Raw genomic sequence first — 24,754 nt, forward strand, 5'->3', positions numbered from 1 at the left:
GTTAAACAATTGTAAAATTAGATTTAAAATCAAATGTATATTTCTTACTGTTTTTCCACTGAAGCACTAGCATAAATGCAAAACAGAGCTATATACAGAGATAGTTGTTAACGGCTAACACATATGTCATTTATATGTCTAATGACATAATAAGACTGAATGTCTGCAATACAGACTATTAAATGTTAATATTATTACTGTCTTTTATCTCCTGTCCATAGAGGATACATGGAGATCTGTGATACCAAACCTGCATACACTCACTGGCCACTTTATTAGGTACACCTGCTTAACAGCTTGTTTTACACAAATGTCTGTCTATCTATGTAATGGCAATCACATGGCAGCAGGCAGGTATGTTGACAAGGTCAAGACAAACTGCTTAAATTCAAATTGGGCATCACAATCGGGAATAAAGGTGATTAAATTGTTGGTGCCACATGACCTTGTTTAGGATTGAATACTAGGATTTTAACATGTAACCATGAACCAACTAGCATGAGTGGTCATCTAGTGAAATGCCTTGTTGATGCCAGGGTTCAGGAGAACGATTAGAAATGCTCAATATAAAGAAAGCCAACAGTAATTTTAATAACTTCTAATTACAGCCAAGGCGTGCAGAAGGTCATCTCTGAATCCACAACACTTCACTTTGAAGCAGATGTTGTACAGCACCAGAAGACCTCACTGGATTCTGCCACTTTTTTGGGTTGCCCTAATGAAGTGGCTGATGTGTGAGTGTATAAAGGTGCAGTACTTTATATACAATAAGCAACACGCATACAATACATGCTTTAATTTCCAAGGTAATTTCATATAAATCTTCAATGAATATTTCATGCTTTTTTTCCCTGTCTTATATGGTTTTCTTTTTTGCACACAAAATTGTCTTTTTTTTTCTTAGATCCCATTAGCGAACACTGCAAATGTGCAGATTTTTAAAGCATTTTGTTTTTAATGTCTCTAATGGATCGTTTTTATTGCACCATGTCTGAGTTATCTGAACATGCATCATCATCTTTTTATTAAAGGCATTCACTTTTTGGGAGAAGAAGGAAATCCTTTTCATGGAGTCACAACACCAGGTAAAATGGCTCAGTCTTGTCTTTGTCTTAGATAAAGGTGTAGTGTAGTGTAAGATGGATAAGGATCTCACTGGTGGTAACGGGGTATGTTCATCATGGGACCATAAACCCTATTAATTCACATTTTCAGGCCTCATTTACTAAACTGCTAAAAGGTAAAAGTAGCGGCTAAAGGTACACTAGTCCTGCATGCCCAGAGGCTGTGTAGATAACAAATGTTTCGTTTGTCTTTTTCTTTTTTCTCTCACACCTGGATGCATCCCATGGGCCTTTGTGATGATAACTGCAATCGGTCTGAATTCCCCACTGAAATGTTGTGGGTCACATGTGTCTGATAAGATCAAACACATTAGATAAACAGTGCATCTTTTGGAGGCACCTTGTAGCGGTAACATCCCAAGGCTACTTATCAGAGTGGATTTCCTTCTTCTAAAGATACGCTGCTCAGATGCCTATCTTACTTCTTGCCCATTCTTCTAATCTGTAAACTTCTACACCAAACAATGTCAACTCTATAGTCTTTGTAATGCAAAAGTCCTAATTGTCAAGACTGTGCTGCTGTAGGTTAATTCAGGTTATATATATATATATATATTTGAGTGTTCCTGGTGACTTTTTTTTATTTTACCTTTCCAGGGATTTTCATTTAGCTTTGTTACAATAGGACACAGTGCACCTTACACTATTCTCACCAAATAATATAAAACCTGTTGCATTACAGGTACAGTGAGTACACTTTAGCAACATTTATCAGTGATGCTGCATGATGCAGCTGAATATCCCCACCTTTCTCTCTTCCATTGAGATTCAGCAAAATTCAATAGATGTTTATTTTTTGTCCAACATCACTGTAGAGCTGACCTGGCTCCTGCAAAACATAAATAAATAAATAAATAAATCAGGTGATTGTAGACCACTTTATATTTATTTTAGCTTAAGCTTCTGCCAACTTTTACACATTGGAACTTTCAGAAATAATTTCAGTGAAGGCCCCAGCGTTACTTTACAAACTGTCTGGGTATTATAAAATAGAGAGAATAGTCCATTGTTTCCAAATCTGTGTTTACAGCAATGCACAGAAAAGCTTGGCAGTAATCACGCTCGACTCTGATTAGCCCTCTGAGGGGGACTGCATTAAAAAAACTGCTATTAGGGCACATTATTCAAAAATTCTCTCACAGCAGTGGCATGATTGTCAGAAGACTAAGCACGTGCTGTTTTACAGCCAACAGTTATTTTACCCACAATAAACCTAATGAATAATGTAAACTTAAGGTATCAATCATTATGTCACAGTAGAGGACTCTACTGTTACAGCAAGTTATGTTTGAAGTTTTAAACTTGTTATTTCAACAGTTTACCCATGCTGTGCTGGTATACTACTACATTTGATTACCTCAAAATGTCTATCTATATTAGATCCTGTATGTTGTTGCTGCATTAACAATAAATACTGTTAGTTACTGTAGTCTGATGTCATGTAGGACCTTATTTCTTCTGTGAGGCCACAACCGACAAAAGTCTTTCTGGGTTATATAACCTTATATTCAGTTTTGGCAAGGGCAAATTATTGTTTTTCTTTTTGTGTATTTTTAAGTTATGGTTTCAGACGTATGCCTCAAAAGCCCCCCCGGCTTTACTCTTTGTGTGTAAATGCCCGCCGCTTGCAGCATGCTCGTTCTTCTAGGAGCCATTTTGTTCCTTATTTTTAGTGTATTTTGAACACTGCTACACCACATTTCTGACTCAGCTTACCTCTCTGTGCTAATTGATTAGACATGCTAGATACAATATCCTGGTCATGATAGCCAAACTTCAGTGTGATAACACCCCCCCCCCCCCCAACACACACAAACCCTCCTTTTTATTGACTTATAATGTTTCCACATGTCCTGTGACCATTGATTCAGATGCTGAAGGATACAATAACAAAATGGACTAAAAAAAAATCTTTGTAGTCATAGGATGCGTTACAGTAAAACAAAAATGACATGTTTCTTGATGTCCAGTCTGTCACATCAGTAACCCCCCCACAAAAAACACCTGGCTTTGCTTATTCACATTTTGATTTTCCTGCATGGCAAATGTTGGGACCATAATTCTTCCAACAACAAAGCAACAAACACTGACAAATCTATAGTAATTATCTGCCAGGAGGTCATCTTCTGGTGATGCATCTCCTATAGAGGTCACGACCAACCAGTCGTTTGTGGAATGCAGGTTGAAGAGGCCTCTAAAACTGAATCAGCCAGTGTATAGTCTTATTCCCCACGGGGGGAAAAGGGGACAAAAAACATGTAGCGGTCTATTAAACACGCCTAATTATCATAATTATCAAAACTCCACAAGCTTCAGAAAAGTCAGATTATCCCTCATGTGGTTCTGTGTCGATAATCGACCATTTGCACGGATGTGTTACACTGCCGTGTGGCTCGACCACGCGTCTCAGCAGCACCTATTGCTGCATTCATGCAACTGCGACATGCACGCAACAAACCTCCGTGTGTGTGTGTGTGTGTGTGTGTGTGTGTGTGTGTGTGTGTGCGTGTGCGTGCGGAGGAAAATAGATGCTCATCTTAACGCTGAGAATTCCCCCATTGTCTGTGAGAAAGAAAGAAAAAACTCCCTCGGAAGTTTATTTCTTATATAAGTCATTAATGGTGAATTCTCACTCGATAATTGATAATAAATATAAAAAACATTATACCGTATTTTAGATGTCATTCCTGTATCCACGCTTCCTTAAAAAAAACTTTTTTTTTTTTTTACAACAATCGAGACTTTTGTCTCGATTGTTTGTGTGTATTTCAATACACACAAACAGTGTGTGCAATAACACATGTAATGGATATATGCTGATTAACGGCTGTAGTGGTAATAATAATAATATCAATCATAAGAATAGTCATAATAATTCTACAATAATAATTATAGAATAATCCTGTTGATGTCTTTTTCTCTGAATAATGTGGATTATGTTGGAGAATACTGCACAAAATTGAGCGCGAGGCAAGCACCCGATTGTATACACAACAGTTTTCCCATTATTTCGATGCGAAAATGTGCCAATAATAATAATAATGATGATGATGATGATGATGATAATGGTAAAAATAATAATAACGTAGGGTAAAAGCAATTTGGTGTTTGCAACTTTATATATATATAACTTTATAACTGTGTGTGTGTGTGTGTGTGTGTGTGTGTGTGTGTGTGTGTGTGTGTGTGTACTTTAATTTAAGACCTTTTCTGGCATAAACACCAGTGACCAGTCAGGACAATTAGTCCTCGTGTAGACCAAGTTATGTTAAGGTTATGGTTAAGCATTAAATTATTACTGTTAAGGTTAGTGGTAATTGTCCAAATTAATGGTAGTCAGTGAAGTGTCCTGAGAAGACTATCTGTGTGTGTGTGTGTGTGTGTGTGTGTGTGTGTGTGTGCCCTGCCTAAATGCAACCTTTAACAAAATGTCAAATAAACATATAATATTCCTTTAAAATCAACCTGCACTTTTCTGTTTACATATCATTCACAAACACATAAAGCCCATAAACAGGCCTCTTACATACATACTAACCCTAACCCTTATACAATAAGAATTAAATCTTTATCCCCCCAGGTATTCATGTAATTGTTATTATTAAAGGCTGACCTCCTGAGGTCAATCCAAACATAAAGGGAGCTCGTGTCGTCCAATCACAAAGCTCCTCCAGCCTCACAACGTCCGGGTCGTTGACCAATCAGAGGGGACAGCGTCCACAGATAAAATATTTGACTGGCATCCATCCTCTCAAACCATCCTCTCCCATCCTCGCAGGACTTTCAGCGACCTGCTTCTTTTTTTTTTAACCCCCCTCCCCTTATTTCATCTCTCACCTGCTCTCACATCCATCCAGCTCTTCTCTGGACCCCAGCCAAGCTGCTCCTCCACACGGACTCCTCACGCTTTCTCCAGGCGTCGGAGCAACCTGTTGGCTGCATCGCCAAGTCGGTTAAAGAAGGCGAAACACGGCAACCAACGACAGCCATTTAGTCGGGATTAAGAGCAACGCGGAGCCGCACAGACTCGAATTCTAGAGTCATGACAGCGCTCGCGGGAGGTTTACCGAGAATGATGAGACCGAGTCCTCACCAGAATTACCCGCGGGGTGGATACTCTCTGGAAGGTAAGAAGACGCCGTCACCACCGGTTGCTGCGAGCGCACACTTTCAGGAAATAAAGTTAATAAAACTTTAAGAAAAGTTGAGCAAAGCTTTCCCAGGCGCAGAATTACTATCAACCACTAATTTAAACCCGTGTTTTAATGCAATTCTAAAGACGAGAACGTTTAAAGTTAATATTTTGACAGATTATCCCTCTTATTTTTTAAGACAATTTAAATGTGTATGAAGTTAAATATTGGTGTTTGTTTTTTAAAATGTTTAATGCACCAGTCTTTTATTTTTTATGTTAGTTTTTACTTTGCAAGTATTATCAAGTGCATAATTTCTACTGGGAAAATTAACAATGACAAAAGTTGAAATGTGTATTTAAATTTAAATTTAAACGCAGTTTAAATAACTTCACATCACATCGACATATGACACAGAAAACACAATTTTTCACGTGCGTCACCTGTCCATGCGTTTTAAACAGATTATTAATATTAATAATAAACACTCATGTAATGCTCTACTAACTGAACACCGTGCACTTGTGCGCAGTCTCCACTCCGTTAGGACAGGGTCGGGTCAACCAGCTCGGTGGTGTCTTCATAAACGGCAGACCTCTACCCAACCACATCCGACACAAAATCGTGGAGATGGCCCACCACGGAATCAGACCGTGCGTCATCTCGCGTCAGCTGCGAGTGTCCCACGGCTGCGTGTCCAAAATCCTCTGCCGGTACCAGGAGACAGGCTCCATCAGGCCGGGGGCCATCGGAGGCAGCAAGCCAAAGGTGAGAGGAATACAGCCTGCATTTTTAAATATTAAAACACGAAGAAAACAGTAGTTATATGTAATATAATAACAATAATAATAATAGTACAGTTATTTATCTTCTGATTTTTTGTTTATCTGGCAACACACAACCTCATTAAGCCTTCATTTAATTTAACATGTTTGGCTATGAAGTCATTATTAAATTGTGCCTTATAAAATGTAAAATGCAAAATTAATACAAGTATTACTTTATGGCCTTTTGTACACATTTGAGTCATGGTGCTGCATTTTTAAATCCCGAAAACGGCAAATAAGAAATGTTTTTGTGGATTATTTTGTTCGAAAATGATCAAAATCGTTAAATCAAAAGTATTTTAAACATATTTTTTTATTCCCCTGTCATTATAGCAAACCGCTACCCCAGAGGTGGACAAGAGAATCGAAGAGTACAAGACAGAAAACCCGGGCATGTTCAGCTGGGAAATCAGGGACAAACTGCTGAAAGATGGCATCTGCGACAGGAACAACATTCCCTCAGGTTAGAGACGGCTTTGGGGAAGAGTGGTCACTGGGAAGATCTAAAAAAAGAAATAAATAAAATATATTAGAACATATAAAAATGGCAAAAATATAACATTTTTTTTATTGTTTTCCTTCAGTGAGCGCAATCAGTCGCATCATGCGCTCCAAGTTCGGCGGAGTTGGTGACGATGAGGATGAAGAACTGGTGAAGAGGGAGATGGAGGAAAACGAACCACGGACTAAACACAGCATCGACGGCATCCTGGGAGACAGATGTAAGTCCATCATTTATCATTTTACTGTGTGTCTTTGCAGAGAATGCTCAAACTGCTTGGGGTTGGTGCTTTGTTTTATTTCCGAGATGGTTTTGTTTTATCAGCCAAAGGCTGCAGGTGTGAAGACTTGTCCTTGGTAGTTGTGGCAATAATTATTACAATTATGACAATTTTCGTTACTAAAAAAAACGAGCCATGAAATAATGGTACAACATGTAATCTGTCGTGGAGTTTTGGTTAAACTGCACATAATTGAGGTTTTTGGAGATTTAACAAGTCGACAATCAAACATTTGTCTAACTTTCAAGCTTGATAAACTTTTTTTGCACTCTTTACACTCAATCGGACACTTGGGGATGAACTTCGCCCTGGACAAAGCGGGGAGAGTCCATTGAAAACTCGCACCTCAGTTTGACGCGCACAAAAGCCAAGCTCCAGTGAGCGGCTGAGTTGTGTTTATAATAAAAAAGACGCCAAGACCTTTCAAAATAGGAAAAGAAAGGGAGAGAGAAGTGCACTGACAAAAGGCTGAGAAAAGACATTATGAACCCGCAATGAGCGATGAATTATTCAGGGACACCAATAGGCCAAAAGCGACCTGGTTTATAGAAAGCTCAAAAAGTGCCAATCAGCTTTGCACACTGTTTACAGTTTATTATTCAGACAGAAAAATGGGGGGAACTGCTCCGACTGCAGGCAAACACCTGTTGAGTTAAGATCTACTGTGGAGCGAAGAGGAGTGTTTTCCTCAAAGGGAAATGTTGCTGTTGGAGACACAAAACGGTCCATAGGTAATTATTAATTAAAATACTTCTAGAAAATTTTCTTTTTCGTTTGGCACCATCGCGTAATAACGCGCAGATTTGTATTCATTGTTTTGTCTTTGGTTGGATTTGAGGCTGTCCATCTTTACAGAGATGATAACGTTAAACATATAAACATTAAGTTAACACATTTATTTCTCAATGTGTTTGGGGATTTTTTTTGTTTTGTTGTTGTTGTCTGAAATGTGTTCCATTCACATCAGGCCTCGTGTAGCAAATCGAACGGTGCCAGAGCTTTTGCGCACGGAGCATTTTAGACACAGTCTCTGAGCAGTGAGCATGACGCGTTCAGCCAGTGGGCGCAGGGAAACCCTTCTCTCCACTAGATTAAATCCAAACCTTTTATTTCTCTCCACTTTCATCTCAGTCAAAAGTCCGCCCCTTTCCTTTCCGCCTAGGGCGCACACATTCATGCAGTCTGTGGGCACTTCCCTCTCCCTCTCCTCACCCACTCCCAATATACTCCCAAACATCTTCTCTGCGCCATACACATAAACAAGTAAAGGACAAAGAAAATTAGAAGTAATCTGATTGATCAATACTCAAGATGAATACATTTGGATAAATAATTTGCTAGTTAATTCTTTTAATTATACCTTTATATGTAGAAAGTAATGATTTTTGTGAATTTCATTCATTTAATTTTATACCTGTTGCTAAAATCAATTTTTAAAAACAAACACATTTTATTTATTTATCTGTATTTATTTATTTATTTGCAACAAAAACAAATAACAAGCTGCTTTACATAAAATAGGTGACCCCCTGCATATAAAAGGCTCTGGGACACTTTCCCTCAATGATATACAGAACATCACTATTTCATTCTTGTGTCTCTTTGTGGAAGTTGTTGTTGTTTTTCTCTTTTATAGCACCTCATTAGAATGTGAAAAGGCTGGTTTGGGGACTGGGAGAGTGTCTTCTGGCCAAATATTGATTAAGTAGGTGTTTGCAGAGGCTATTGTTGTGTCAGAGAGAGGCCTGTTGCTCTCTGCCCCTTTCTCCTCTACCACTATTGTTGGCTTTCCTTAAGTGCTAAGATCAAAGCTGACTCATTTAGATTTATTTGTCTGGGAAAGGGACTGCTAAGGTTTGTGGGATAAAGTAAACTGGGCAGCCTCAGGTCTGCATGGCATTAGCAAGTAGCTGGAATATTGTGGGAAAAGGATGTTTGCTGCTGGGATGGATCTGATTCGAAGTTGTTACATCGACTTGTATGGACTGAGTTAAGAGACTCTCAACAACACACATGCTTGAGCAATGCTTGAAAGAATTGTTCATGTCATTTATCACATTTTCCTCATAAATGTCATTTCTTTTAACCAGAAATTCGGAATAACCCAGTGGTGCCAATACCTAGTTCTCACTGGGACTGAATTAATAAACAACATCCCTAAATCTATTTATTGCTGTTAGCACTTTAGCCTCATTTAACTAATTAAAGTGGCCAAAGTCATAAAAGAGGAGTAGCCACTCTCACAGGATCAATTTATGGCAGTGGGGTGATGAAGGGGAGAAAGAAGCAGAAGAGGAAAAAGAAAGCTCAGAAATACAAACAGTCAAAGGGATAACTTTTCTTTAAAGGGAGTCCCGCGGTGCCAAATTGAATGAGCCCAGTTCTTTCAAATCTGCCATGGTGAACGCAGTCAACATGTAATAATTGGTTTCATTGAGGTGCATTCCAACAATCTGCTGCCATTCTCCTTCCCCTATTGTCCGGAGGCAGGCGAATAGCCAGAAGGACAGGAGGAATCAAGTGCTGACAAAACATGAAAGATTTAGCTGCTTTTGTCGAAGGAGCTGAGTAGGACTTTGTTTGTGTAAATAAACTGGGTTAGTGGCTCCCTGCGACTTTGGCACGGATTTAGTAGTACAGAGTATTTAGCGTCGTATATAAGGACGGCAGAGCGATCATATTTGCATGTAGACTTTTGTAAAGCGGTGGAGAAAAAAAATGAAATGTGTATTTGATAGGATAAAGTGATGAACGTTGGGTTGCGGATTTCCACACGCAGCTGCCACATCTGAGCCATTTAATCCAATTTAGAGGTTTCATAACTTCTACTCTCGTGAGACACACATGAATATATATATTTATATAAATGGATATCTCTCACTCACTCTCTCTCACACACACACACACACACACACAGGGAGAATAAGTAACCTAGCAGCATGGCAGTGTAACCACAGCTGTAAACTCAGAGATACATACACGCTGTTTTTCTAGTCAGGGATCCCTGCTTTTCCACGGTGAATAACGTAAAGATTTACTCCACTATTGAAAGGAGAGACAGAACTCAAAGGAATGTTTACTTCAGCTACATCTCCATTTTCCTCTCAGGACTGGATATTGGGAATATTTACTGTATATTGTTATCTATATCTGTTTGTTTTTTTCATGTGTAAATAATGTTTATGAGTTTAGCCCAGTATACAGCCAGCACTCTTTTCATAGATAGATAGATAGATAGATAGATAGATAGATAGATAGATAGATAGATAGATAGATAGATAGATAGATAGATAGGACATTTTCTGTTGGCACGATTCTCACTGTTTATATAAAAAAAAGATAAAGAAAAAAAAAACCCACACTGGCTGATCTGCAACTGAATACAGACTCTATGCTTCATTAAAGCCTCTTTCTCTGTTGGCACCCACATTGTGATCCTCCAATATTAATTCAAAGGACAATTAATGAATGCAGGCCAACTTTGAAGTAATGGGCTAGGGTCTTGCCCTGAGCCGGCCCCTTTGGCGCTGATGTACTCTCCACATTCTCCCCACTAACCCCAAAGACACTGTGAAGTGACTGAAAGAGAAGCAGTGAGCAATGGAAGGTCAAGGAGAGGAGCCCCGGCAGAAAAAGAGCTCTCTATTTCCTTGGAAGTATTAGCCAAGCAAAACTCTGTGATGGGGAGGATAAAGGGGTGTGAGGAGAAAAGGGTCGGGGGCAAGAGGACTCTGCAAAGAGAAGCACAATGGGATAGTTAATTGAGTAAAGCCAGACAGCGTTGTCAATCACTTAACTTTGTTTAGCCTCAGTTTTTGTGGAGTTGTTTCATCCAGCACATTGCACATTATGGACATGCCAGTGCAACTCTTTTGCTGTTTTGATTAATGTCTTTTTTGCTCTCTGGTACAAAAAAAAAAAAAAAAAAATCCACCAAAAAAAGAGCAGAAATTCAGGATGAATAAGGATGTTTTGTTCAGTGATACAGATTTGTATAAATCTGTGCAAACATTTGTATTCCCACTGTAATACTAGTTATGCAAAGCTCACAATACCAAAAATAATATTGAACATTTTCTGAGTTTTTGTAGGGTAAGAAAACTGCATGGAATGTGACGGTGGTTTCTCTCTCTCTGCTGAGTGTCTGTGAAGTTTTTGTTCCAGGGTCAGTGGTGATGCCTTTTTTCACTGCAGCGCTGCTGTGCAGTAGCTGTGAAAAGGTCAGGGGCTAACCCAGGGTCACTTCACTGTTAAAACTATCAGGCCCCAGGAAAAGGAGGTTATAATAATGTTTGAAAAAAAACACACCGGGTACTGACACGCTTTTTAATTATGGGATGTCACACAAAAGAAACGGGGGTCTACTCGACGTGAACTTCCATTTTGCGGCGTTTTTGACTTCACTATTCTGAATAAGGGAGTAGTGGTTTGGTTGCTAACAGGACTTGGTGGATCTTTGCTGGTTAGTCTTCATTTGACTGGAACGTGTGGCTGCCCAGCCTGTTGCTGCAGCCCTGCGTGGGCTCGGTGCAGTCGCTTTGTCCCTGCCCTAAGGGTGGAAATGCCACCGTGAAACTGTCACCTAACTGCACCACAGTGGAACTAAATAATAACTGCCCCACACTGGGTACACATAATAGCCGCGTAGGGCCATTTGTGGCTTTTTGTCACTTCAGCAATATTAGACAGAGATACATCTTTCAGCGTCATATCGGCGGCTCGTTCTTTGTCCGTTAAGTACCAGCCTCCTGTGCTCTTTCATGCCATTTTCTTCTGTCCATCACATCATCATCTCGTTCGTTCACTCTATATCTGCACCCCCCCAATCCTTTCCTAGGCAGCTGCAGGTTCCTGGGGGCTTTTTAGCAAGTCAAGTGAGCAGCCCACTCACTCCCATTTTTCCCCTCAACTGTTAACCCCAGCTGAGCCCATAAGCTGTCAGTTAACTATTCTTTTCCTCTGGTGCATCTGCTCGCTCTGGCTCTATGTGGCATGCCACTATATTATTCAGTGGCCCACTCGCTCTGTGCTCTGTGGCCTGAAAGGGCCAGATCTACTTCCCTGGGCAAATAACTAGTTCATTTGTCTCTTCTGCCCTTTGTTTTGTGTTGCAAACACATGTCACCAGCTCAATTACCTTCTCTATTAACAGCCTCTGGAGGAAGGGCCAGCCAGCCCCTACCAAGACAAGACTATAAACTGCCCCATATGCTCCGCTTCTCTTTCTCCATCTCACCGTGGCGTCCTGATCCCTTCTGTTTTTTATTTTTAATCATCAACCCATTTCCTGCCTCCTTCCATTGCGTTAAAATCAACTCTGATTGTACAGTATTTCGATTTTAATATAACACTGTCACTTTTTCCACCGCTTTCTTTTTTTTAAAAAACAATTTGTGTGTTAATATACATGCATGTGTGTGTGCATGTGCATGTCTCTTCATATTAACATTTCAGGAATAGGTGGGAGGGGGCTGAATGCTTATCAAGGCAAGTCCTAGCCAGTGTGGTAAACAAGAGTAGTCGACCTCTCCCAGTTTAGAATCCTCACTTGATTTTTTTTTGTACGTGAAGCTAATGTAACTGGACGTTCCCAAGGTTCACATCTGTGACCCTCTGGAGTTTATCTTCCCTGCTTGTCGGTTTCCTCTCTCTTGATCAATGAATTGTTCTGTTTGCCTTGAGTGTGGGGTCCGTGGTGCTTTCTGCTCCTTCCTGAATGTCTGTGTTGTTTGTGTACAGGCATATAAACACACTATTACTATTAAATTCCATACTATCTATTTTACTACCTTGTATTTAATTTACTACCCTATATCTTGCTTGTTTGCAAACTTCCGCTGTATGGATAATTCCAGAGCAGCTGCAATTTTCACTTGAAGGATAATAATCTATCTCTTTAGTAAGATTTATGTCAGAGCTGCAGCCAAACTGTGAGTGGCTATGCAGGAGCTTCAGCTCCCTAGTGCTTTAGCTGCAGCGTAAAATTTGATTTGGGTGTTTAAGTAAGGAGGTCAAGGCCTCCCTTTGTTAAGTATCCTCTTCTGTCGTTTGTTGCGGGTAATGTGTGGGAACAAGTCTGCTTTTGCATCAGCGTGCATTAAAACCTGATCCACATGCACACAGGCCTCATTTTGAGAAACGTCAAAGACGTGGATGCAGCGACTGATGAGCAAAGAAAGAGCGAGAGAAGAAAAGTGAATGGATGAGCTGGAAGCGACAGGTCCCACTTTTAAGAGTGACCAGCGCCCCATTCTGCTGCGCTTGGCACTCCACACCCCTTCCCCATCATCTTCTTCAGGTGCCTTCAGCCTCCCATCTCCTCTTCATGTCAACTCTACCCATCCCCCCAACTTGGTGCCCCTCAGGCCATGGAGGGAGGGGATGAAGGGGTGCTCCCCTGCTGTGCCCCTCCACAGCCCCCAGTAGCCCTTCTCCGGACCCCTTTGTGCCCCCGTTTTCCCTCCCACCCTTCATTCCCCCACTCATCTCCTGGCCCTCAGCCCCCATCCTACCCACAAGTCCCCCCCTCTCCCCTGCTGGGCAGGTGACAGGCCCGTGAATGCGGGCCCGGGCGTCACTGATGGCTCCTACAGATGGAGCGTGGTAATTCGTCCAATAGAGTCCTGGCCCTGCCACAGGCTTTTCCCTGCTAAGATACAAAGGCTTGGCCATATCATTTCTAAAAGGAAGAAAAACAAAGAGAGGGAGAGGGAGAGGGAGAGAGGGAGCGAGAGAGAGAGCGAGAGTGCAAAAGAGAAAACGCAAGCCAGAAGATGACAAAAGCAACACTGTCATTTGCCATTAAGGCGAAGTCTGTGACAGAGTGTTTTCTCTGTAGTTACTAATAATAAACAGGGCGATAGAGAGAAAGACAGAGAGAGAGAGAGAGAGAGAAAGACAGAAATAAAGGGGGCAAAGAAGTAGAGATCCACCCCCACCCTGCAGTTAACATGAGTTACAGTGCCAGTAGGGAGCTTTCTCCTCTGAGGAGTTTTATGAGCTCTCCTTCCCTCCATCAGGAATCTTTTTATTTCTGTGCCATCGTTGTCTTTGTCTGTGTCTTCCTGTCTCTGGTCCTTCACTACCCCACCATTTACCAGGCTGTTTCTCCCAATTGTGATTTGTTCTGCTCAGAATGTGTTAGAAATAAGTAAATCAAATTTCTGGAGCACACTGCATTACAAACAGTACAATAATAAAAGTGATAAAAGAGTTAGATTCTTCCAGGGTTGGGGCAGCTTTTGCCTGTCACCTGTTTTGTTTTGTTTAGTTTTTAGCTGTGCTCTTACTTACCCCATCTGTAATAAAGAGGTCTTCTCAGCGTCATAATCTTCAGTCTCCAGCGCAGAAACATTCCCAGAGACCAAATCTGTGTGTAATGCCTGGTCAAACACACACTGGCAACCAACACAAACATTTCCTGCTTGGCTCCAGAGGCAAGGGGAGATCCCCTGTACCCCCCTCCATGACTGACTTGGCACTTTTTAATTAAATCTTTAAATCTGCAGGGGAGAAGTCGAATGAGCAGTCTGTGGAGACAGACGTGCTTCTGTCCTTGGCTGAAGCCTTTTGTGTTGCTTACACCTTGACTCTCATTTCCACTCCCTCAGCAAAGGTGTTTGCTGCGTAGTCTCTGCAACTCTTTCTCTCTCTGTTTCTTGTATCCATCTGTGTTTGACACATTGTCATAGACTACTTTTATTGAGTGAAAGCCTGCAGCCCAGACGTAGCAGATGCTTGTTTGTGACCGAGTATGCCGAGATGGGGGGATTGCAGACATGCCGTGGTGGACAAAAGCAGGCTGTCACGCTAGTTTTTGGACCCTAATCATTATTTAATAGATGGGTCACCTCCATCCTGAAATGCAGCAATGGTCCTCTGTTTCTAGTCTCACGCCTTCATTGACTTCCTTCTTCTGCTGAATTAGATCTCAATAGCTGTCTCTCAGTCACCCAGTCACTCTCTTCTACCCTCAACTGAACAAACAGATTAAGAAGCACCTGCAAAAGGCTGCCTACTCTTCTCTATGGGACTCTACTGGCATAGTGCACAGCATGACTAAGACTGAGGGAGACTCTGTGTCCCAGGGAAATTGACGCCCCGAAGGGACCTGGTCCTCTTTAATCCATGTTCAAGCAGCTTCTGGCTTTTGTTCTCCTCGGGAACTACTGAAGAGTTTAGGGAAACAGGAGGACACAGTCTGAAGTGGCTCTGCACCATGTGTTGATCTCAGCATAATCTATTATCTCGGGTCGGGCTATGGAGGCACTTTTTACATCCATGTTTCATTCTTTCTCCGTTATGCTCTTCTGAATGTTATTGTAACACTCTGTCTTTCCTCTGCAATCTCAGCCAGTCACTCAGATGAGGGCTCCGACGTGGACTCAGAGCCAGGACTACCCCTGAAGAGAAAGCAGCGCCGTAGCCGGACCACCTTCACTGCAGAGCAGCTGGAAGAGCTGGAGCGGGCCTTTGAACGAACACACTATCCTGACATCTACACACGGGAGGAGCTGGCTCAGCGGGCCAAATTGACAGAGGCTCGAGTTCAGGTTAGAAACACTCACACACATACGCAGTCTGCAACCTCAAACCCCAGCAGAGCAATGTGTCGATCTGTCACAGATTTGAGTCATGTGGGCGTTAAATTGCCTGAGGACGTTACCATGCATTTCTTACAACCATAAGACGTGTCCTTCACCCGTCCCCTATGCCCCTGCACTCACAGACAGAGCAGCACATACACTGCATCCACTGTGTATGAACCGCGGCTTCTTATTTTTGTCAGACTCCGCAAAAAAGGGCTGTGCAGAGATCTTAAAATAGATGTCGCATTTAGATAATGCGCTAATATGGGCTTTAACAGCTGTAACTGCCCTCTGGCATTATCTGAACCTAGTGACTCGTGGTTTCTCACAAAGATGTAATGTCTGTGGTTTAACTGCCTGCTCCAGATGTTAAGATCTCTATCAGTTTGCCTCCTTAGAAGAGGACAGTGAGGCCTCACCCAACCACCCACCCACCCAAAACACACATCCATAACATGTATATGGCCCAAGCACAATCACAAACAAAGACGACCATGTTGTTCTCCTACTTTTAGCAGTGGCATTAAACAAATAAACTCTCTTAACAGGTGTGGTTTAGCAACAGAAGAGCCCGATGGAGGAAACAAGCTGGTGCCAATCAGCTCATGGCTTTTAACCACCTCATCCCCAGTGGTTTCCCCCCATCAGCCATGTCAGGCCTGCAGCCCTATCAGCTGTCCGACAGCCCCTACCCTCCTACTTCTATAGCTCAAGGTTGGTTCAACAACACTTACACAAATGTATTTATTTGAGTATAAAACCATGTGCTTTTTTTGTTTCCTTGTCAAGTGCTTCATTCAATGTCAAATATTTGAATCTCCGCAGCATCTGAGCAACCCAGTACAGTCCACCGACCACAGCCGCTGCCGCCCACCTCCATGCACCAGAGTGGGCTCAGCTCGTCGGCAGGATCTCAGGATGCAAGCTCGGCGTATTGCCTGTCTTCCGGGCGTCACGGTTTCTCAGGATACTCGGACAGTTTTGTGGCCCAGACAGGACACAGCAACACTGTAAACCCCGCCATCGGCAACAGCCTCTCACCACAGGTATGTCGATACATATTTTTATAATTCTGCGCTGTCTACATCTACATATACATATGCACACAAAACGCACATGCCAGGAAACAGGAGGTGTTTAGTTATTGATGCCCGTTTACCATATGGGGACCTAACACACAAACAGACTCCTCTTTGTGACCGAGGAGGTGACATTGCGGTGACATTGATGAAATCTTGTTAGGCTGAAAAACACGGTCGCTTTTCATTTTTGTTTATTCTGATGGGCTATTTGATGAATTCGAAATGTGGCAAACGTCAGTCTCCGACGTCGCAGGGGGGACCGAACCCGAGGATGGATGTGTGGATGTTGAATGATGACACAAATCAAAACTGAAAAGACAATTATGGTCGATTACACAGTCATCAGTGTCCATCAGTGGCTCCCTACCGGCCCAGAAGATGAACTAACAGGCGTATAACAAGCTTTTAACCGCCACAAAGGGTGACCAGCCCACATGCAATGCATGCTGGGTACTAATTCCCATGAGAGAGAATCTCAGACTCCTGTTAGGCACAGATAAAAACCTGCCTGAGGCAGGTTTGTTAGTATGTGTATGCCTGAGGATGTATGTATGTTGAAATAAAGAGGAAAGCTTTGTTGTGGCTCACTGTGAGTGAGGAAGGTGGTGCTAAAGGTATAATTGACTACTTTTGATATCGGTGCTGTGGTTACCGACGAATCATTTCCTCTCACCATGTCTACTCTTTTGACATTATTGTTTGGGATTTATTTTTATTTCATTGGACAAATACATTCAGGGAGCTGGAGGAGAGTGAGGAGAACTTTAGCCAACTAGGCTTCGTCATTATTTACACTCCAGTCACTTTCTTTGCAGCAGCACAACAAACCTGCTCGCGGCTGCCGTCCTGTAACAGAGTACATTGCCGTGGGTTCACATACCCACGGGGTCACTGAGTGACTTAAACTCCAATAAAGAGGCCAGAGGTGCTGTGGCCTCGTGGATGGTTTCAGCATTAACTTTAATGGGCAGCTCCATACAGAACGGACATCTCATCTTGCATAGGGTCGGCGTGCCTGGAATGTTTTCACCGTCTGGAATTGCAATCACAGAACGTTCCAGTGTCTTAATTGATTGGAATGAAGTAGTCTCTGCTCTCATAACAAACTGTGTAATTTATGTAAATGACTCACTTTGTTGGCTAATTTCTTTTAATTCACATATTCATTGCCGCTGTTTGAATGTATATTGCAATACAGTTTTCTCAAGGATAGAATTAATTTCCTGATATTCAGTTAATTAAGGGGAAAGAAATGAGAACTGATTAAATGCTGTGATGTCGATCGTTAAAACATAAAGACCTTTTTTTTGGCCCCTAGAAAACTTTACAGGTTCAGTTTGGTCAAATAGCTACGTTATATATATATGTGTTGTATATTTTGTAGGAAAACAGTCCCCAGAATTATCGAGTTATCCAAATTTGTCAAACAAGCTCCTTGTACCTAATCTACTCATCTCTATCCATTCAGGGGTTTCAGATATGGTCACGTTAGAGCACCACTGAGGTTTTATACGGACAAGATTCACCTTTAGATAGTTGATATTCTCGTCTGAGCAGTGAGCATTGTTTTTTAAACAGCAGTCAGACCTGCGGTTTCCCCGCGGTGCCGAGTGACTCGGGCGTCTCACTGCTGATCTGGTGCATACCAAAGCAATCCTTTCTCACTGAGGAAGCGAGCGGCCGAGATTTGCACCCCCCTGAGACCTAATCCCCGGAACAACCTCAAAACAGACACACCATTGGGAAACTGCTGCTGTTTTGGTTGTAGACACAAAGTGCATAGATATAAACATTTGATCTCGATAGAATATAGGGCTTTACGGCAATGATTTAACAGTTTAATGTCTTGTGTGGATTTATTGATCTGCTCTACGAAATAATAAAAAGATAATAGTTATGTTATTGTTTTAGAATTGTGACTGTGTTCAGGAGGCATTCTCTGCAGTAGAAATAATGATTTAGTGTGAGGTCAGATCCATGTGACACACATAATAAAGACACCTGAAGTTGTGCACAAATGCTGCCAGTTAGCATTGTTTATTCATTTTCAGTTAAATTTTTTGGCTGTTGTTTTTGGTCGACTGGATTTGGTATTTAGTGTTACGCCGTCGCTCTCTCCATCTTCAGTTTTTTAGACATTTTCATGACTTCGCTTGTCACGCAAAACCTATGTGCAGCTGTTCACAGTGTGTCACTGATACTCCTACAACCTTGACATCAGAGCGAAAAATGCTTACTACACACCCAGACACACTGCTAAACACACACACATCCATACATGAGAGAAGTGTGACCCCGTGCCCTCTTTACCTGGGCCTCGCAAAGGATACAGTGATTTGGGGGCAACAACAGAAATGAAGAGAAAGCGAGATTTTTTCGAGAAGTGTATTTTGTCTGAGGAGATCAGTGCTTTCAGTCAAGGCACACACACAAATGTTTTTATTTTCTTCAAACGCAATCTCACAAAAGTCAAGACTCCGTTCATTTTCTGACACAATGACTAACAAAAACCACTGGTAGGCTGAAGGTTTGATCTTCTTAGCTTATGTCAGCTCTCCACTCAGTCAGGCAGAGAGAAGAGAAACCACATGTGAGGGAAGCCAGTGATAAAGTATTGATTACAATGAACAAGAATACTTAAGCTCACCTCAAAGTGGTGGAAAAGCTTGACTTACTTTATTTATTTTTTTACTTTATTTTATGTTATGGAAAAAACAGGAACATTATAGATATAGATACATATTTTGTTCCATTCTAATCATCTTTTTATCCTCCATTCCTCCCCCCCCCCAGGTCATGGGCCTGTTGAACCCAGGTGGAGTTCCACATCAATCCCAGAGTGACTTCACTCTCTCTCCACTGACCGGAGGCCTGGAGCCTAACGGAGGCATGGCTGCCAGCTGTCATGGTTCCCAACGACTGGAGACTCTACCAGGCCTGACCAGTATGCCCACCCTTCCCAGCACCCAGTCTTACTGCCCACCTTCCTATACCTCCCCCGCCTACGCTGTGGACCACCATCCATCCTACCAGTATGGGCAGTACAGTCAGAGCAAGGTACGTTTGGAAATGATATGTAATTGATTGTGCGGTTGTCCTTCTATAACCTCTGCCCTTGTTGGACACTTGGATTTTCAACCCACGTTAATTGCACAGACCCCCTCTGATGAGCGAGCTTCTCAAATCACACAGCGATGTGATGAAATTACATATAAGTGAAAGTGTGCTAGTGGCCAGGTTACCTCAGTTTACATTACCATCACTGCACTGTCCACATGGCCCACTGCAGAGGCAGATCCAGGTCATTTCCCAACACACGCGGTTCCACTCCCTGTCCTTTCATGACCCCGTGTGATGAGCTTGCCCATCAAATCCTTAGTGTACCTCACTTAGCCATGTAATGACCCCGTGTAATAAAGATAGCTCCCTTAATGAAAGGAGCCACTTCCCAAAGCATGTTTGACAGGAGGGAGGGGGCATGTTGGTCAGAGCGGTGTGTGTCGTTGGGTCTGATGTGAGGTACACCGCCACATGCTGACTGGCCCATCAGTGGCAACATCTTGATGTCATTAATTTAGCTGGTCCTGGGAGAGACCCGTGTAGATCTTTTGTGGGTTTGGTGAAACGTGTGCATGTGTGTATGTGTATATGCGAGCGCAGACATGTAGGTGTATGTATAAAGGGAGGGTAAGGGGCTTTTTTTTTAACAGGGGGGGATTATGGCCCTTGGCAGACCAGGATTAGAACCATGTGTCCCACTGGAGGTCAGATTTAGTGATGTTATTAATCAGTGGAGCAGAGCTGAATAGAGATTCTCGGTACATTTACATGACGTTAGAAAAAAAAAACCACACAAATCATTGTGTTAGTCCGAGTAAAACTGGACTTTCAAAATACATGTAAACACGCTACTCCGACTGCAATTGTACTAAATCAAATTGTTAAAAGTTGGACTAACACACCCAAATAATGTTACTGGGGGGTCCAATTACTACTGCATGCATGCATTGGCCTGGACACTCTGCACAGAAATAATAAAAGAAGCCGTGACAGTGAGAAATGTCAAAAATCCAGACCAGTTCATACAAGGAGACTGAGTTTATGCTCTGCCAGTTTAAAGAATTTCATATTTTAAAGCTCTATAGACTCAGGCTAGTTTTTGCCAACCACATAAAGTTCAAAGAATGTCCACGCATGTCCATTCCTAAAGCTCCACGTTGTTGTTTTTATTTCTTCAGTTTAATAATTTAACCTGGAGAGACATTTTTTATCCTCACTTGCTCTCACTGCCTCTCTCCGTCTACGGCACAGTTGGAACTAAACAAAAAGGAAAAATAAATCTCTTTAACCCTCTGTCTGTCTTCCCTTGTCCTCCTCAGGTGCCTTTCATTATATGAAGCCCCCAACATGGCCTGAGCAGGAGGCTTCTCCGGGCCAGTCTGACATTCATCTCCAGAGAACACCCCCACTCACTGCCTTTGCCAAACAGTCCCAGCCCTGAGGACAGCGAGAGAGAGAGAGAGAGAGAGAGAGAGAGAGAGAGAGAGAGAGAGAGAGGTTGGGTGGGTAAAGTCTCAGTGTTCTCCTTCAGCAAGGAAGGAAATCAATTGAGATGGACGTTAAGTGACGGCGATGGAGGGGGTGGACTGGAATAATTATGACCAAAGGCGCAACATCTCCTGTTACCTGGCACTCGCTTTGCTTATGCGTCACGTCATGCTCCAAGTAGCAAGCAAGGTTCATTGTCCGTGCTGAAAGAGGAAAAGAAGAGGGGTGGGGAGAGGGAAGTAAATACATTCAAGATTCTGCGTTTGGTTATTGTAATAAGTGGCAGAGATGCAAGTTGAGGCGGACTTTGTAAGCGCCCCCTGGCTTCTGGAGCCAAACCTGATACGGAGTGGATTCTTATGGCTGATGTTATCAAAAAAGATGGACGGTGAAAATGTGCTGCGCTCAGCCACAATGTTCTTCTGAGGATTTCTTCACCACAATGTCTTAGATTAATGATATTAACTGTACGTCAATGTGATTCCTGTAAATGTCATTGGATATATATATAAAAAAAAGAAAAAAGAAGTGCGACCACACCGGGAAGAGGAGGGCCTGGATTGAGGCGGCGTGGAGTCATACAGTGAAATTACTGCAACCCAAAGAAAGTGCAATACATTCATACCTCATATAAATGAACACAGAACACATGTCCCAGATCATATCCTTAGTAACATGCTCGCTCTTTTTTTATGTTGTAAAATTCTGGGTTGCATGCTCAATCAGGGGAAATCATCAAGTGCTGAATAACAGCAAATGCATCGTTGTGTTGTCATCGAGCCAAAAAAAAAAAAATCTCTGCCAGTGAATACATTATTCAGTTTGACAGTATTTTTTTTTTTTTTTTTTTTTGGCATGTGTTAAATTAGTTTTTATCAGGAACTTGTAAACATTAGTTCCATTTCTTATTTATTTAGTGTTTCAGTGTTATGTATAAGTGCATCGGTAAGTCTTACACAATGTTCATTACTCGTGTTTTTTTTTTTTTCTGTATAATTTTCATTTACAACTGCATCAAAATCAGTTTGTTGTAATACGTTTTGTGTACAGTACAGCACTATTTACTATTTATAATAAAGTATATAAAAATGAAGACGTGTGTGACCGTGAGAAGGCGTCATTTATGGGGTAACAGGGCTGCAGCTACACTTCATGCTCCACATGGTTAATATTTATATACAAACAATGTGTTTAAAAGCCAGTATAATATCTCAGTGTATATATCTTGTGTTGCCTGGCTATAACCCTGCACTGCACACAGGAAGTGATTTGTTTGATGTCGAGACAGACAGAGGCACAGTCAAGTGGATTGGCCTGAAAACACAAAGATGAGCCCATGAATGTCTGAAAATGTCAGAAATTCTACTGCTTGAAAACAAACAAACAATCAAACAAACAGACAAACAAACAAACAAACAGTCAGTTGCTGAATGGGATAAATGCTTCTTGTCCCAGTCCACCCCTGTGCTGCTGCTGTATACACACAAATATACCCTCAGTCAAGTCTGATTTAAGTCTTGTTGCTTGACAGAGTTTATATACAATTCATAGCGTTAGCCTAATAGCATAGTTGCCTAAGTCCTATTTGAACATTTTCGGTAAACGAGAAAAAAAACTAATTTTTTAGCAATCACATTGGTAAAGTTAGGCAGATATCACAATTACCAAAAAAACAACATGGGCAATTATGCTATTAGGCTAACGATATTAAATAGTTTATCTTCACAAAGAGCACAGGCAGAATAATAACATCCAACTACAATCAGCAAGAGTTACGTACTGCAGCTTTAAATTTGGCACATTTGAGGCCAATAACATAACTTAGAAAAAAGACACAACTACAGTAATTAACAATTACATTTAAGGCATACTTTAATTTCTTTCTTTCTTTTTCTTTCTTTCTTTCTTTCTTTCTTTGTTTCTTTCTTTCTTTCTTTCTTTCTTAGTGCTCATACACCTACACTCCCCGTGAGCTGTACACCTCGTGCTCCCTCCTGAAACACTAAATCATAAATATATCCCCCTTTTACAAACCCTGCTTTTGGACAAATTCCTGCTCCCTGGGGGCTCCTTCACACCCCATAATGACTAAAGCAGAGCTGCTGTAAATTATACAACCACAGCAGCTTAGAGACACACTGGGACATCGGTCACTGACATGATCATACAGGGTTCAAAGGGTTTTTGGCTCTCGCTGCCAAGCAGAAACAAAAACACTGTTCACCCAGTTGGGCAGACTCCTCCAAAGGTTACATATATCAACACTGGATATATTTTTTTTTTCCATCATTCCTCCTGGAGGTTTAGGGATCAGGTATACAGCTGTCCATGTCATTCTGTCACGTATGCACAAGAGAAAATGCACACAAGTGGGTGTGAATGCATTTGTTTGCATGTCATTATGCTCAGTTTCTGTGTCCAATGTGATAATATCAATGATATCAAAGCCAGATCACATTTCACTATTTTCTCTGCTCTCAACAAACATTTCTTTTTAACAACTGCTCAACTTGTAAGGCACAATCAGTGAAAAGCCAAAGAGCGGAGTGTCAGTCAAGCAGCAACACACTGGAGACAACTTAACCTCTGACCTCACCACTCTTTGAAATGAGTAGACTACTTGACCGGAGCTGACAATAATCCAAGCGTCTCTGCATCTTTCAAGCCGTTGAATTGAAAGTGAAGGAAGAAGCACAAAGAGGACAGGAAAGGGGGGGAGAGAAGTTTCACATCAGAAAAACAGCTAAAAAGGGGAGGTTTAGAGAATATTTTGAGCCAGAATGTCTCGTGATATCAAAATTCTAAACATCTTTGTACAAATTATTTTCAAATAGTTGTGCTTTTATGATTTGTTTGGCTGCAGCCCTCGTGGCTTAAAAGCAATGCGCTTTATCGTGGAATTACAACCTTATCAAGTCTCTTCAAGAGTGGGTGGATGACTCACAGCGTGCCTTTCCTAAAGTGGTTGAGTGCTTGCCTCTCACACTTTCCGTCTGTGATCCTTTCTCAGTAGCCCTGGTCCTTTTTCTATCTACTTCTGCCAAGCGCTTCTTAACTTCTTCAACATTTTTAATATGAAAAACATGAACAGGACCCTCCTGCTTTCTCTACTTTCCAGATGCCAGCAGATTCTGGAGGACACAGGCGCTGATATCAATGGGCACGAGACCAACGCGACTGTTTCCAGCGGCACACTGAGCACCGTGTCCAGCGGCAGTCCAGCATCTACCACCTCCAGCTCCAGGTAGACTTATTATGACAACGCTTACTTCTACATCCTGTTTGTGATGGTCTTCTACTCCTTCCTTGCTATGACTCTTTTCAAATGTTTCATAAGCGGCGACGAGGAGAAAAAGGACCCCTACGAGGAGTCCATGATGACTGGGCAGTCATCTAAACAACAATTCAACACAGGCCACATGGCAGAGGGGTTTTACTTTGAAGAGGAGAGCTGCATGTGAGCCACACGCTTTCTGGAGAGAGAGGGGAGAGCATGATGTTTTGACAGTCACTAAGCCAGAAAAACGTCAGTGCAGCCTACTCAGGCAAGACCTGTTACTGATTTTGCAAAAAAAAAAACCTGTAGCATGTTCATTCCCCCCCCCCCCACCCCCAATCTGCCTCAATTCCATCTGACAATCAGAAATCTCACGCGAGCAGGCCGGCCAGA

General features: G+C 41.9%; 1 protein-coding gene across 1 annotated transcript; it reads left to right on the forward strand.

Moving 5' to 3' along the window:
• Positions 1 to 5,166: 5,166 nt before the first annotated feature.
• Positions 5,167 to 24,545, forward strand: LOC310927259 (paired box protein Pax-3-like; the record flags this gene model as incomplete). The annotated part of the gene is made up of 11 exons (XM_083889553.1): positions 5,167 to 5,251; positions 5,790 to 6,025; positions 6,418 to 6,547; positions 6,669 to 6,806; positions 15,219 to 15,418; positions 16,003 to 16,168; positions 16,280 to 16,500; positions 19,330 to 19,593; positions 23,031 to 23,059; positions 24,203 to 24,328; positions 24,422 to 24,545. 11 exons carry the CDS (start codon positions 5,167 to 5,169, stop codon positions 24,543 to 24,545), a joined length of 1,719 nt encoding a protein of 572 aa, XP_083745679.1.
• Positions 24,546 to 24,754: the final 209 nt, after the last annotated feature.

This window comes from Microchirus variegatus (assembly GCF_963457635.1).
Source record: "Microchirus variegatus genome assembly, chromosome: 5".
Classification (NCBI taxonomy): domain Eukaryota; kingdom Metazoa; phylum Chordata; class Actinopteri; order Pleuronectiformes; family Soleidae; genus Microchirus; species Microchirus variegatus.